General features: G+C 40.7%; 2 protein-coding genes across 2 annotated transcripts in view; both read right to left on the reverse strand.

Annotated features, from left to right (window-relative positions):
• LOC119499314 overlaps window positions 1–14,545 on the reverse strand; it is an 843,332-nt gene that overhangs the window by 37,694 nt on the left and 791,093 nt on the right. The window lies entirely within an intron of this gene.
• On the reverse strand, window positions 6,519–14,255 carry proca (protein C (inactivator of coagulation factors Va and VIIIa), a). Its single transcript, XM_037787435.1, has 10 exons — window positions 14,119–14,255; window positions 13,859–13,878; window positions 13,649–13,732; window positions 11,450–11,607; window positions 10,276–10,300; window positions 8,989–9,099; window positions 8,391–8,531; window positions 8,181–8,299; window positions 7,807–7,924; window positions 6,519–7,217 (listed from the first exon to the last, which is right to left on the reverse strand). The coding sequence occupies exons 3-10, from the start codon at window positions 13,716–13,718 to the stop codon at window positions 6,631–6,633; spliced, it is 1,329 nt and encodes a 442-aa protein (XP_037643363.1). The 5' UTR covers window positions 13,719–13,732; window positions 13,859–13,878; window positions 14,119–14,255; the 3' UTR covers window positions 6,519–6,630.

Here is a 14,545-nt window from a genome sequence, read left to right on the forward strand (position 1 = left end):
ACGAGAGGTTGAGAAGGGACTCTGGTTCTCCGAAACACGACCGCTTCTGTCCACACGGACCGACACAATCAACTCTAAATGAAAGTTCCTCGTAGTAGCTTTAAGTGAAAGTATTATCAGCTAAATGTAGTTAAAGTATTCTCCAGCAGTAGAAGCACTGCTGTGTCAGTATTCAGTGTTGTTCTATTCTCTATCTGATTAATATTACTGCTGCATTAACGTTGCATTTGAGCTCCTTTATATCCTGTTGGCTAGTTTAATCTGCAGCAATGCATCATGGTCTATGAGATCATCAGGTGTCCCGTATTCACATCCTAATGTATTCAGCTTTGTGACGATGCATTTACCCGTCAGATAAATGTAGTAAACAGTACAATAGTTACCTCTGAGGTGTAGTGGAGTAGAAGTATAACGTAGCACAACATGGAAATACTCAAGTGAAGTACAAGTACTTGAGTAAATGTACTCCGATGTGACCGGAGCTCAGCTGTACTCTGACACCTCAGACGGGTCAGGTCAGTTTCAGTGTTAGAAAGTCAAACGGAGATCATGTGACGCTGCAGGTTTCTACCTCTGCAGTCACGGTGAGGAGACCGAGACTCATTTAAAGTGTTGTTGAACATAAACCTTTTTTATTTAACCTTTATTTAAGTGTCATTTATCGTTCAGACACGTCACCCGAACTTCTCAAAATCCTTCTTTTGTCCCCACTTCTCTAGTTTCAGGTTGATTTTCTTATTAAAATCTCTCTAATCTTCATTCGTCTTTAAAGCAGCATCAACTTAAAAGGTGATGATGCGTCAAAAAACAACAACAAACTGTTATTGCAGGTTTAAGGTTCATTGTTGAACTTAGAAATGAGATTCTTTTGTAATTTTCTTTCATGTAATATTATAACATTATTTATCATGAAGGTCATCAGGTCTCTATCAGGGAACTAAATCTGATCACAGGATTAAATTAGGGGCTGCACAACAGTCAGTGTATCTTTTGGTCATTCGATTTTCCTTCCACACGCAGATATTAAAGGTTCCGTATTATAAAAAGTGAGATTTGCATGTCTTTTGTATTATAAAGCAGGTTTAAATTATATATAAATACAGTTAAACTATCAAAAACACTCAATATACAGAGAAATACACACAGCCCGTATTCATAAATTGTGCATTTGAAACAAGCCGTCAGGATTTCTGTCCATTTGTGATGTCACAAATATACAATATTTAGACCATTACACGGTTTTAAACGTAAACATTCTAAATGTGTCCCAGTTTATTTCCTGTTGCAGTGTATGTGAATAACATCAGCTGACAGGAAGTAAATATGGACCCAAACTGTTGCCTAGCTACGCAATTCCGTTGAAATGCACTAAAACGGAGCGTTTCAGACAGAGGGGTGAATAGAGGTATATTCAGGCAGACAGGATGAGGAAAATAAAGTTGTTTTTTTAACATTACAGCATGTAAACATGTTCTAGTAGAAACACAAAATACAAGTATGAACCTGAAAATGAGCACAATATGGGACCTTTAAAAAACTAAAAATTAATGGTTATTTGATTTTCATTTTAAAATACAAAAATTGAAATTGAAATACAAGCCGTTTGTCTTTCTCAGGGTCAAAAAGGGATGAACTAAAATAAAAAATAAAAAACGGGTTGATTTTCATTTTCTATTTCTAAAAACAAAAAATAAAATCACTATAAAACTAAAAAACGCCCGTTTTTTCATATTCTGCGACAGGAAGTTGCCATTTACAGAGTAAGAGCGCGTATGAGGACGGTGCTGCTGTGTAACTGAAGGTGATGGACACGGATCAGTACGTCGTTTTTAGAAACAATGAAAGAGTGTTTCTCAGGGAAGAAGACACGACTGCAGAAAAACTAAATTCGGTAAAGTGTGAAAGATATTGACAGATTCAAACTTCCTGGATCAATAACTGATAACAGAAACGTTGTTAGAACACCAACGAGGACTCTTTCTAACCGTAGTGAGGTAGACAACGAGCTACAACCTCAATTTAATCAGCCTTTAGTCCTCCGAGATGGACACGTAACATCGGTCTCTATGTGCAGCCGGCTGTGAGACGAGCTGTCAGGGACCGTCTATAAAGTGCAACGCGGAGAAGAGACAAATATTCAATAACTTCAGTATTATACAGTGAAGTACCACCAAAACCACTTCACACATGAACGGTCTCCTCATAGATGTACTACAACACTTACAGCACCGTCCTCACACGCGCTCTTACTTTGTAAATGGCAACTTCCGGTCGCAGAATATGAAAAAAACAAGTGATTTTACTTTTTGTTTTTAGAAATAGAAAATGAAAATCAACCCGTTTTTTTAAAGTTTAGTTCATCCCTTTTTGACCCTGATTATAAAAACGCCTTGTATTTTAATTTTAATTTTTTGTATTTTAATATCCTTTTGTGAAAATGTGAAAATTGAATGACCAAAAGATACACTGACAATTAATCGAATATTAATCATGATCAGGATTTTGACGGTGGACTCCGCCTCTTTATTTATTTACTTTTCCGTCACTTCCTGAAACCAGACGTGAACATCTGGACGTCATCAGACCCGTCTGTGAGGGTCAACAGGTCATTTAGCTCCGAAGCGACCGACAGCACAACGTTTTAAAAACAATGCAAACATCTGTATTCCAGTATGAGTCTGAGATGTTTGTTTGATGCTTGTACAGTTTCTCAACTCAACATACTGTATATGATTAATACTCTAAGAAGCCATCACATGTCTTAAACTGGACTGGATTTAGTAGATTAAGCTCAGGTTATAACACATTATTCTAGTTTAGCATTTAGTGAGCGGCAGCTTTTAATCACTGCAGGATTAAAGGTATTCAAACAGCTGTGGGGACTGATATCAGGATCATTTTAACGCTGCTGATGGTTAATTATTCAGTGAATAACTGTGATTCAGTTCACGTTTAGAACAGATAACATATATTCATCTATATATTCATATATTTATATATAAGATCACAGTGTGTTTGTGAATCTCAGGTGTTCATTTTGTGGTGCTGAATATGAAAAGCAATAATTTGAGCTGATGTTGTTTCTGAACCACGTCGGTGTTTAAATGATGAAACCTGCAGCTCTGCTCTGTCGTCATATGAAGAGTTAATAACCCGTGACGCTGCGTCTCGTTAACGCTCTGCTGCTGTATCAAAGAGGAAATGGAATAAAGTTGTGTGTTCGTCATTCAGTGATCAGCTTTGTGTGTGAAAGTGTGTTTGCATCGACTGAATGACGCCTTACGGACTACGGCGACGTTATAATCATTCACCTGGATACTGTGTTCCACAGAGCGCTGAGAGTTATGGATTTATTGATTTATTGATGCAGCGCTGCTCTTTGTTTACTCCACCTCATCCACCCGCAGACTGAACCACTGGTTCTTATTTATAACGCTCTTCTTGGTCTGCTTCCATCTCACCTAAAGACTACACCTAACTAACTACACCTAACTACAGCTAACTACACCTAACTAACTACACCTAACTACATCTAAAGACTACACCTAACTAACTACACCTAACTACACCTAACTAACTACACCTAACTACATCTAAAGACTACACCTAACTAACTACACCTAACTACATCTAAAGACTACACCTAACTAACTACACCTAACTACAGCTAACTACACCTAACTACCTACACCTAACTATACCTAACTAACTACACCTAACTACACCTAACTAACTACACCTAACTACACCTAAAGACTACACCTAACTAACTACACCTAACTACAGCTAACTACACCTAACTACCTACACCTAACTATACCTAACTAACTACACCTAACTACACCTAACTAACTACACCTAACTACACCTAACTAACTACACCTAACTACAGCTAACTACACCTAACTAACTACACCTAACTACATCTAAAGACTACACCTAACTAACTACACCTAACTACAGCTAACTACACCTAACTACCTACACCTAACTATACCTAACTAACTACACCTAACTACATCTAAAGACTACACCTAACTAACTACACCTAACTACAGCTAACTACACCTAACTACCTACACCTAACTATACCTAACTACAGCTAACTACACCTAACTACCTACACCTAACTATACCTAACTAACTACACCTAACTACACCTAACTACCTACACCTAACTATACCTAACTAACTACACCTAACTACAGCTAACTACACCTAACTACCTACACCTAACTATACCTAACTAACTACACCTAACTACACCTAACTACACCTAACTAACTACACCTAACTACACCTAAAGACTACACCTAACTAACTACACCTAACTACAGCTAACTACACCTAACTAACTACACCTAACTACATCTAAAGACTACACCTAACTAACTACACCTAACTACAGCTAACTACACCTAACTACCTACACCTAACTATACCTAACTAACTACACCTAACTACATCTAAAGACTACACCTAACTAACTACACCTAACTACAGCTAACTACACCTAACTACCTACACCTAACTATACCTAACTACAGCTAACTACACCTAACTACCTACACCTAACTATACCTAACTAACTACACCTAACTACACCTAACTAACTACACCTAACTACAGCTAACTACACCTAACTAACTACACCTAACTAACTACACCTAACTACACCTAAAGACTACACCTAACTAACTACACCTAACTACAGCTAACTACACCTAACTAACTACACCTAACTACATCTAAAGACTACACCTAACTAACTACACCTAACTACAGCTAACTACACCTAACTACCTACACCTAACTATACCTAACTACAGCTAACTACACCTAACTACCTACACCTAACTATACCTAACTAACTACACCTAACTACACCTAACTAACTACACCTAACTACACCTAAAGACTACACCTAACTAACTACACCTAACTACAGCTAACTACACCTAACTACCTACACCTAACTATACCTAACTAACTACACCTAACTAACTACACCTAACTACACCTAACTAACTACACCTAACTACACCTAAAGACTACACCTAACTAACTACACCTAACTACACCTAACTAACTACACCTAACTACACCTAAAGACTACACCTAACTAACTACACCTAACTACAGCTAACTACACCTAACTACCTACACCTAACTATACCTAACTAACTACACCTAACTAACTACAGCTAACTACACCTAACTAACTACACCTAACTACATCTAAAGACTACACCTAACTAACTACACCTAACTACAGCTAACTACACCTAACTACCTACACCTAACTATACCTAACTAACTACACCTAACTACACCTAACTACACCTAAAGACTACACCTAACTAACTACACCTAACTACACCTAACTACCTAACTATACCTAACTAACTACACCTAACTACACCTAAAGACTACACCTAACTAACTACACCTAACTACAGCTAACTACACCTAACTACCTACACCTAACTATACCTAACTAACTACACCTAACTACACCTAACTAACTACACCTAACTACACCTAAAGACTACACCTAACTAACTACACCTAACTACACCTAACTAACTACACCTAACTACACCTAAAGACTACACCTAACTAACTACACCTAACTACAGCTAACTACACCTAACTACCTACACCTAACTATACCTAACTAACTACACCTAACTAACTACACCTAACTACACCTAACTAACTACACCTAACTACACCTAAAGACTACACCTAACTAACTACACCTAACTACACCTAAAGACTACACCTAACTAACTACACCTAACTACAGCTAACTACACCTAACTACCTACACCTAACTATACCTAACTAACTACACCTAACTAACTACAGCTAACTACACCTAACTAACTACACCTAACTACATCTAAAGACTACACCTAACTAACTACACCTAACTACAGCTAACTACACCTAACTACCTACACCTAACTATACCTAACTAACTACACCTAACTACACCTAACTACACCTAACTAACTACACCTAACTACACCTAAAGACTACACCTAACTAACTACACCTAACTACACCTAACTACCTAACTACACCTAACTAACTACACCTAACTACACCTAAAGACTACACCTAACTAACTACACCTAACTACAGCTAACTACACCTAACTACCTACACCTAACTATACCTAACTAACTACACCTAACTACACCTAACTAACTACACCTAACTACACCTAAAGACTACACCTAACTAACTACACCTAACTACACCTAACTACCTAACTACACCTAAAGACTACACCTAACTAACTACACCTAACTACACCTAACTACCTAACTACACCTAACTACACCTAAAGACTACACCTAACTAACTACACCTAACTACACCTAACTACCTAACTACACCTAACTACACCTAACTACAGCTAACTACACCTAACTATTATTATTTTTAGCCTCATCGCTACGCGACTAAAAACGAAGGTGGTGTTTGTGGTGAAAAAGGAAAGCGGAGCGTGTTGAGGCAGAATGAGTTTATTTCTAAAGTGTGTTACATCTCTGCTGCACCGAGGCCTTAACGTGGGTTTACCAGACCGGACCGGGTCACCTGGCGGTGGGTCCAGGTGGTTCAGACAGTCGGGGGCTCTCGTGGATGTTGAGCTTTGTCCCAGTCTTCACGCACTCTGCCGATCCACTCGTTATAGTTGGACACCTTGGTGTAGATGCCCAGCTTGTCCTCCCTGCCGCAGCCCTCGCCCCAGGACACCAGGCCGATCAAGAACCAGGTATCCCGGTACAGAGTGACCATTGGCCCGCCGCTGTCCCCCTCGCAGGCGTCCATCCTCTGCCCGAGGACCCCGGCGCAGAGCACGTTCTCGGAGATGTTGTGGGACATCTGGCGGGAGCAGACGCCGCGGTCCACCAGCGGGACTTTGATGACGTTGAGCGCCGAGCTGAACGTGTCGCTGTCCAGGTCGTCCTTGCCCCAGCCGGTCACCACGGTGAGGGTGCCGTTCAGGTGCAGCACCCGCTCCGCCATCTGGCGTCCCGGCAGGCAGACAGGGACGATGTACTGGGAGAGCGGGGCGGGGGTCTGCAGGCGCAGCAGGGCGATGTCGTTGTCCACCGTCCTGCTGTCGTAGTCCGGGTGTTTGAAGGCCTTGACGACCTTCAGGGTCACCTCGGTGCCTTCGTCTCTGTGACGCTCGTAGTCGCCTGAGGAGACAGATACAGGGAGCCTTACTCACAACGGGTCTTCACGTAGTACGCACGTCATTTGGTAAACTGAGATTCATCATTTTAACATTTTTTAACAGAAACAAATCAGCGAATGTAAAATTAGAGACGTCGTTCCCAAAAATGAGTAATTTATGAGCTCCATATGCAAATTTAGTTTCCTCAATGTAGTAATGATTAAAGAAATACTTCTGGACCTACACCTGAACCTATTTTTTCTTGCAAAGTTATGACTTTATTCTCGAAATATTCCGACTTTTTATCTCGTAAAGTTATGACTTTATTCTCGTAATATTCCGACTTTTTATCTCGTAAAGTTATGACTTTATTCTCGTAATATTCCGACTTTTTTTCTCGTAAAGTTATGACTTTATTTTCGTAACATTACGACTTTTTCTCGTAATATTGTTTTTTATTATTTTTATAATTTCTTTCCCCCAATGTGACCCTAATACTCCGTAGCACATTTGCACTTCGGCCCTCACTGCATCACTCATAAGTTTTATTACCATAAATTCATAATAAACATTTTGATTATGGTGCGTTGTTGTGCGGAGTGAGAGCTCACCCAGTCGTACTCTGAATCTGAGGCTGTTGTCGAGGCAGTGAGCGGCGGTCAGCACCCAGCTCTCGTCGATGAGGACGCCACCGCAGTGAAAACGCCCTCTGGCGTTCAGTAACAGCACCTGCACACACACACACACACACACACACACACACAAACACTGCTGAACAACCCATTTACATCTAAATGAATGATGTTTTTAAAGCCCCTGAAAACATACTTTGAGATCTTGAAGTTTTCTCTATAACATTATATATTCATGACTGTTCATTGACTTTCACTTCTTAGCGACATGCGTTCTTTACTGCGCAGCTGTCGCCATGTTGAGAGCCGTACGGAGGCAATAGAAATGCATTTGGCACTTTTTAGTCCGTTACCTGCCAGGGACTCTCTCCCTTCTTCCCCACCTCCCCTCCCACCATCCAGGGCAGCAGGCCGTCCATCGGCTTGGTGTAGGACGACCTGCCGATAAGCAGCCGACCGCAGGACGACGCGCCTGCCGGGGGGGGGGGGCGGGACACATTGAGTACTTTGAGGTTTGATGAATTAAGAGATCTGAGAGCATGATTTGTGTGATTTTCGTGCACCTTTCGGGTCACATGTCCTGGAGTTGACGTGCAGTTTGTATCCGCCCACGCAGCTGCAGCTCCTCGTCAGGCCGTCCTCGCTCTCCGAACAGTCGTGGTCACAACCTCCGTTATCCAGCGAGCAGTTAGTGGCTGTTTGAGCTGAACGACAACAGACGGCACCGACGGTTACCTCACTTTATACATTCATACAGTTTACAACATTTTAGTAGCACTTTTCCTTATTTCACTGGAATGATACAAGACAAAACAAGACATTTATGTTTATGACATTTTATAGCCATTACCTGATAATTAGAGGAAATAATCAGCAGATTCATCTGTGATGAAAATAATTATTAATTGCAGATCTACTCTATCTCTCTTAAAGACTCATTTTTATAAACTGGCTTTTAATTAATTTATATTCCTATTTTTATTCCTTTAAAAAAACTAATGTATGACATAGAAGACACTTTTTTAAGATAATGTAATACTCATGTTTAATTTTTGATGTTTGTACGTTTACTTTTTAAAAGTCACTTTGCACCAGGAATCTCTGAATATCATGTTTGATTATCATGTGGCAGTTTTCTGTTTTTTTTTCGTCCAGACTCACGCTGGTCGCAGTATTTGCCCTCGTATCCATGGTTACAGCGGCAGGCGTAGTCTTGGTACATGTCCACACAGGATCCGTGAACACACATGTTGGAGTGACACTGGTTCCCATCTGAAACACAGTCACAGTCGACAAGAATACATTTCCCACAATACCTTGCAGGTGGCCGCTCGGAGACCAAACTGTCCACACGGGACAAAGCTGCGCGGTGCGGTACGAACCGGTTTGATCGATCACACCGCGGAGACACACGGTTCACAGTCACTCCAACTGAAACACATTATTTAGCAACGCGTTCTCACTCCCAACTCGTCAAATACTGCCGCTGGGTCAGCGCCCCTCGGCATCAGAAACCGAAGCACGGGGTACCCCTCTAGTGTTACTGTTGGATGGACCGGGGACGGTGTGTCAATATACGCTCATTACATGCATGGTGTCCTTTCAAAATAAACTTCCATTTTCACAGGAAGTTAGGTTTAGGCAACACAGCCACTTAGTTAGGGTTAGGAAACGGTCGTGGTCGATATTGACTTCACTGACTAACGACTCACATGACTCATGGGACTGTCGACACCGACAAGTCTCATGACTAGCGACACAGGTGACTTACGGGACTGACGATACTAACGACTCACGTGAGTCGTTAGTATCGTCAGTCCCGTAAATCACGAGTTGCTCACATGACTAGCGACTCACGTGACTCACAGGATTGACGATACCGACAAGTACTATGACTAGCGACACACATGACTCATAGGACTGACGATACTAATGACTCACATGACTAGTGACACACATGACTCACAGAAATGACACTACTAACGACACACGGGATTCATAGGACTCAGGACTCACAAGACTGATGATACTAACGACTCACATGACCAATGGGACTGACGATACTAACGACTCACGGGACTGACGATACTAACGACACACATGACCAATGGGACTGACGATACTAACGACTCACGGGACTCACGGGACTGACGATACTAACGACTCACATGACCAATGGGACTGACGATACCGACGAGTCACGACACTAACATCTGACATGAAAAAATAAATCAACGTTTAGTTTCACGCGGGACGTTAACATCGGCCTCCTGGTTGAAAGTCTTGTGCTTGTAAATGTAAAAGACGGTGCCAGCTTGCCCCAATAGAAATTGTTGTCACTATTAGTCAGTTAGACACAAAAACATGTAAAAATAAGTGTCCAGGTTAAAAAACTACCGAAGTTACCCTTTAATGACGTACAGGTTGATGATCACACAAGTTTCTTACCTGTGTACACCGTCCAGAACTCCAGCTGTAAACACACCAAACAAAACGTCAGTGATGAAACTCGTCTGAACAGTTCGGCAACAAAACTACAGCTTCTTTAGGTTTAGACAACAAAACTACAACTTCTTTAGGTTTAGGCAACAAAACTACAACGTCTTTAGGTTTAGACAATAAAACTACAACTTCTTTAGGTTTAGGCAACAAAACTACAACTTCTTTAGGTTTAGACAAAAAAAACTACAACTTCTTTAGGTTTAGACAAAAAAACTACAACTTCTTTAGGTTTAGGCAACAAAACTACAACTTCTTTAGGTTTAGACAAAAAAACTACAACTTCTTTAGGTTTAGACAACAAAACTACAACGTCTTTAGGTTTAGACAACAAAACTACAACTTCTTTAGGTTTAGACAACAAAACTACAACGTCTTTAGGTTTAGGCAACAAAACTACAACTTCTTTAGGTTTAGACAAAAAAACTACAACTTCTTTAGGTTTAGGCAACAAAACTACAACTTCTTTAGGTTTAGGCTACAAAATTACAACTTCTTTAGGTTTGTGTACCAAAAAATACAACTTCTTTAGGTTTAGGCAACAAAACTACAACTTCTTTAGTTTTAGGCTACAAAACTACAACTTCTTTAGGTTTAGACAACAAAACTACAACTTTTTTAGGTTTAGGCTACACAATTACAACTTCTTTAGGTTTGTGTACCAAAAAATACAACTTCTTTAGGTTTAGACAACAAAACTACAACTTTTTTAGGTTTAGGCTACAAAATTACAACTTCTTTAGGTTTGTGTACCAAAAAATACAACTTCTTTAGTTTTAGGCTACAAAACTACAACTTCTTTAGGTTTAGACAACAAAACTACAACATCTTTAGGTTTAGGCTACAAAACTACAACTTCTTTAGGTTTAGACAACAAAACTACAACATCTTTAGGTTTAGGCTACAAAACTACAACTTCTTTAGGTTTAGACAACAAAACTACAACTTTTTTAGGTTTAGGCTACAAAATTACAACTTCTTTAGGTTTGTGTACCAAAAAATACAACTTCTTTAGGTTTAGACAACAAAACTACAACTTCCTTAGGTTTAGGCAGTCAGGGTTAGGGGTCTAATAAAAGCAACATGCAGAGTTACTTTCCTGTTGAAACAGAAATCATCTTACTGTTGCTTCCCTGGTTACGAAAATCTCTCGGGCTTCTTCAAAGTCACATTTTTCCTCCACACATTCGCGCTCCATGGAAGCAGGTTTCAGCTCCTCCAGGAAGGAGTTGGCCCGGCGGGAGCGGAGCAGCATGTGAGCCTCCGGAGGGTCCGAGAACACTGGAGGGAACAGAGGAAGACACAAAGAGATGCATGCTGGTCTTAAACCAGGGACACTCAACCTGCTACAAGACAGGAAGCCAGTTAATACACAAAAATGTATCATATTTATCAGATAAAATTCATTAACTTTAAAAGGTCCATAACTTGTCTTTCTTTGAAATTATTTTTAAATAATTTTTAAATTATTCGAGGCTCTGTCGGGGATCCTCCTTTTTATAAACAAGCTCTATTAGTCCATTCTATTTCCCCTGTGACTGTTGTACTATTATATATTCTATCATTAGATTATTAATACTCATGCATTAATGTAAAAACAGGATTTTACTGTTGTAGCTGGTTGAGCTGGAGCTCATTTTGAACTATTAACTAATGATAGTTTTCATTCTGGATGAATCTGCTGATTTTGTTCTCCATTAATTGGTTGACCAAAAGTGACACCGTCACTGCGTTTTTTTAGTCCAAACCTCAACATCATTACTATTACATTAACATTATTAATATTGTTTCTAATACATTAATATTATTAATATTACATTAACATTATTAAACATTATCACTAATATATTAACATTATTAACATTATTACTTATATATTAACATTATTAAATCTGGAACCATCAAATGGTTATAATGAAAAATCACTTCAACCATCAAAATAATTTCACTTTAATTTTCTTTAAATCAACTAATTGATTAATGGACTAATGGTTTCAGCTGTACTTGTATAAACTGTTGGGGGTTAGTTTATAAAAAAAATTATATATTATATAAACTCTTCATATGCTTCTTTGTGTGTAAAAACCTTAAAGGGACTGTTCATAACTTCTTACATGTATAAATTTACCGGGTCGGTTTCCCATGCACGCTCGCGTGTGTCTCCGCTGTTCAGTCTCAGACTCCAACACAAACTACAGTGAAGCACCAAAACCTCTTGGTTGTATCTAGTGAAGCTGTTAAACAGTGTTGGCCGCGGTCGGAGGACGCGGGGGAGACCGTAGCTTTGGTCTCCAGGACCGGAGTCTCTGCTGTACTCTGCTCCTCTGCTCCTCTGCCTGCTTGCCTTCACTAATACACCGCGCTCGTTCTCGCTCCACCTCACGTGGAAGAGCGCCGGTCCACACTGCAGAAGAGTTAGTTTAGCTCTGAGAATATCTAGTGAATGTTCAGTGGACGTTTGTGCAGAAATAACTGCTGCAGCTCCTCCAGACCAACAGAGGTTTCCCGTGTCTTGTGAAGTGACGGGGCTCCGCAGAGAGAAACGTTATCGTCTCTGACCGGGTGCCGGTGTCTCCCTCCGGCTGCGGTCGAAGACAGTAACGTTTCTTTTCCTGCTTCAGCCCCGGAGGCTGAAGCAGGAAAAGCCAACACTAGGATCAGCATTGATTCATTGAGAGACCTTCGTCTGGTCAGCTAACATTACTACCAAGCAGCTGAAATATAGAGTGATATTGTGGTTTTAGCTGACGTCTGTCGCCTCACTGTTTTGAGCGATGCTCCTTCAGGTATATTTAGAGCGAGCAAGCACGAGCCCGACGCTGACTTTCGTTGATTTCACGGCCACAGGTGTCGCTGTTAACAAGCATTTCTGAAAGTAACAAATAGTCTCTTTAAGTATTTGAGTATAAAACTTCATCATGCGTATTCCCTTTTCTCATTGCATGAAGTCCACACTCCTGTTTGCAGTTAAAGTAATCCACCACCAGATGACGCAAGTTTTATTCAAACCATTCTGATGCTCGTTCATGTCTCTTTAGAGCGAGCACAAACGCCAGCAACAGGACGCTGACTTTAGTTGACTTAACGGCCACAGGTGTCGCTGTTAACAAGACATTTCTGAAAGTTACAAACAGTCCCTTTAATATGTAAAACAACTGTCAGATAAATGTAGAAGAGTAGAAGTACAACGTAGCATTAAATGAAAAGACTTCAAGTACCTCCAGTTTGTACTTAAATACAGTACTTTGAGTAAATGTACTTAGTTACATTCCATCAGTGGTAAAAGCAGCGAGAGCGTCAGACTGAACAACCACACACCCACCTGACAGACTGAGCACCGACGCCGACCACAGAGCGACGATGATGGACACAAAGAGGACGAGGCGGGACATGACCTCCGTCAAACCTGCAGCCAATGAGACGAGACAGACAGGAGCCAATCACCTCTTCCCCCTCGGTGTTTATATGTCTCTCTCCGGTGAAGCAGAACATTAATATACATAATAATAATAATAAAGGACAGTTGACTCACCAGCAGGTCAGAAAGATGAACTGTGGAGAAGAGACAAGGAGACAAAATCACTACATATCATTTCTACAATATTGATCAGCTGAGAACAACAGAGGCCTGTTCCATGTTTGACCCTCTGCGACCTTTGACCCCTTCCACCCCCGCTCCACGACCTGAACAACAGGGGGGCTGCCGAGCCGAGACGACGTCCTTTAAACCGCAACCGAGATACGAAAGAGCGCGTTGGATTTCAGAGGGCGAGGAGGAGTTTTAGTACTTACGTGTTGAAGGATAGAAGCCGTGGACGGAGACGATGGTTCGCTGTGTTTCTGGCGCGTTAATGACTAACTGCCAGTGTTTACTGAGAGTCCACAGTCTGCGGTTGGACACGGTCAACACACTCACACAAACCTCCACCCACTCACCTCTGCAACAGATCAGAGCCCGCTCCCCAAAAGTTCTTAACTTCTTTCAAACCAGAAAAAGCAACAGCGACCTCCATCGCAGCGTCTTCACCAAACTGACCGATAACCTGAAACGAACGGGACAAAATCTGTTTTGAGTGTCCTCCATGTTTGTTATTACCCTGCCCTCCGGAGCTCTTTATGTTTTACCTAGTCACAGTCACACAAAAAGACATAAGAATAACACGATCATTTGCGAGGCATTAAACGATAAGCAATAAGTCAAGTCAATTTTATTTGTATA

The sequence above is a fragment of the Sebastes umbrosus genome, chromosome 12 (assembly GCF_015220745.1).
Source record: "Sebastes umbrosus isolate fSebUmb1 chromosome 12, fSebUmb1.pri, whole genome shotgun sequence".
NCBI lineage: Eukaryota > Metazoa > Chordata > Actinopteri > Perciformes > Sebastidae > Sebastes > Sebastes umbrosus.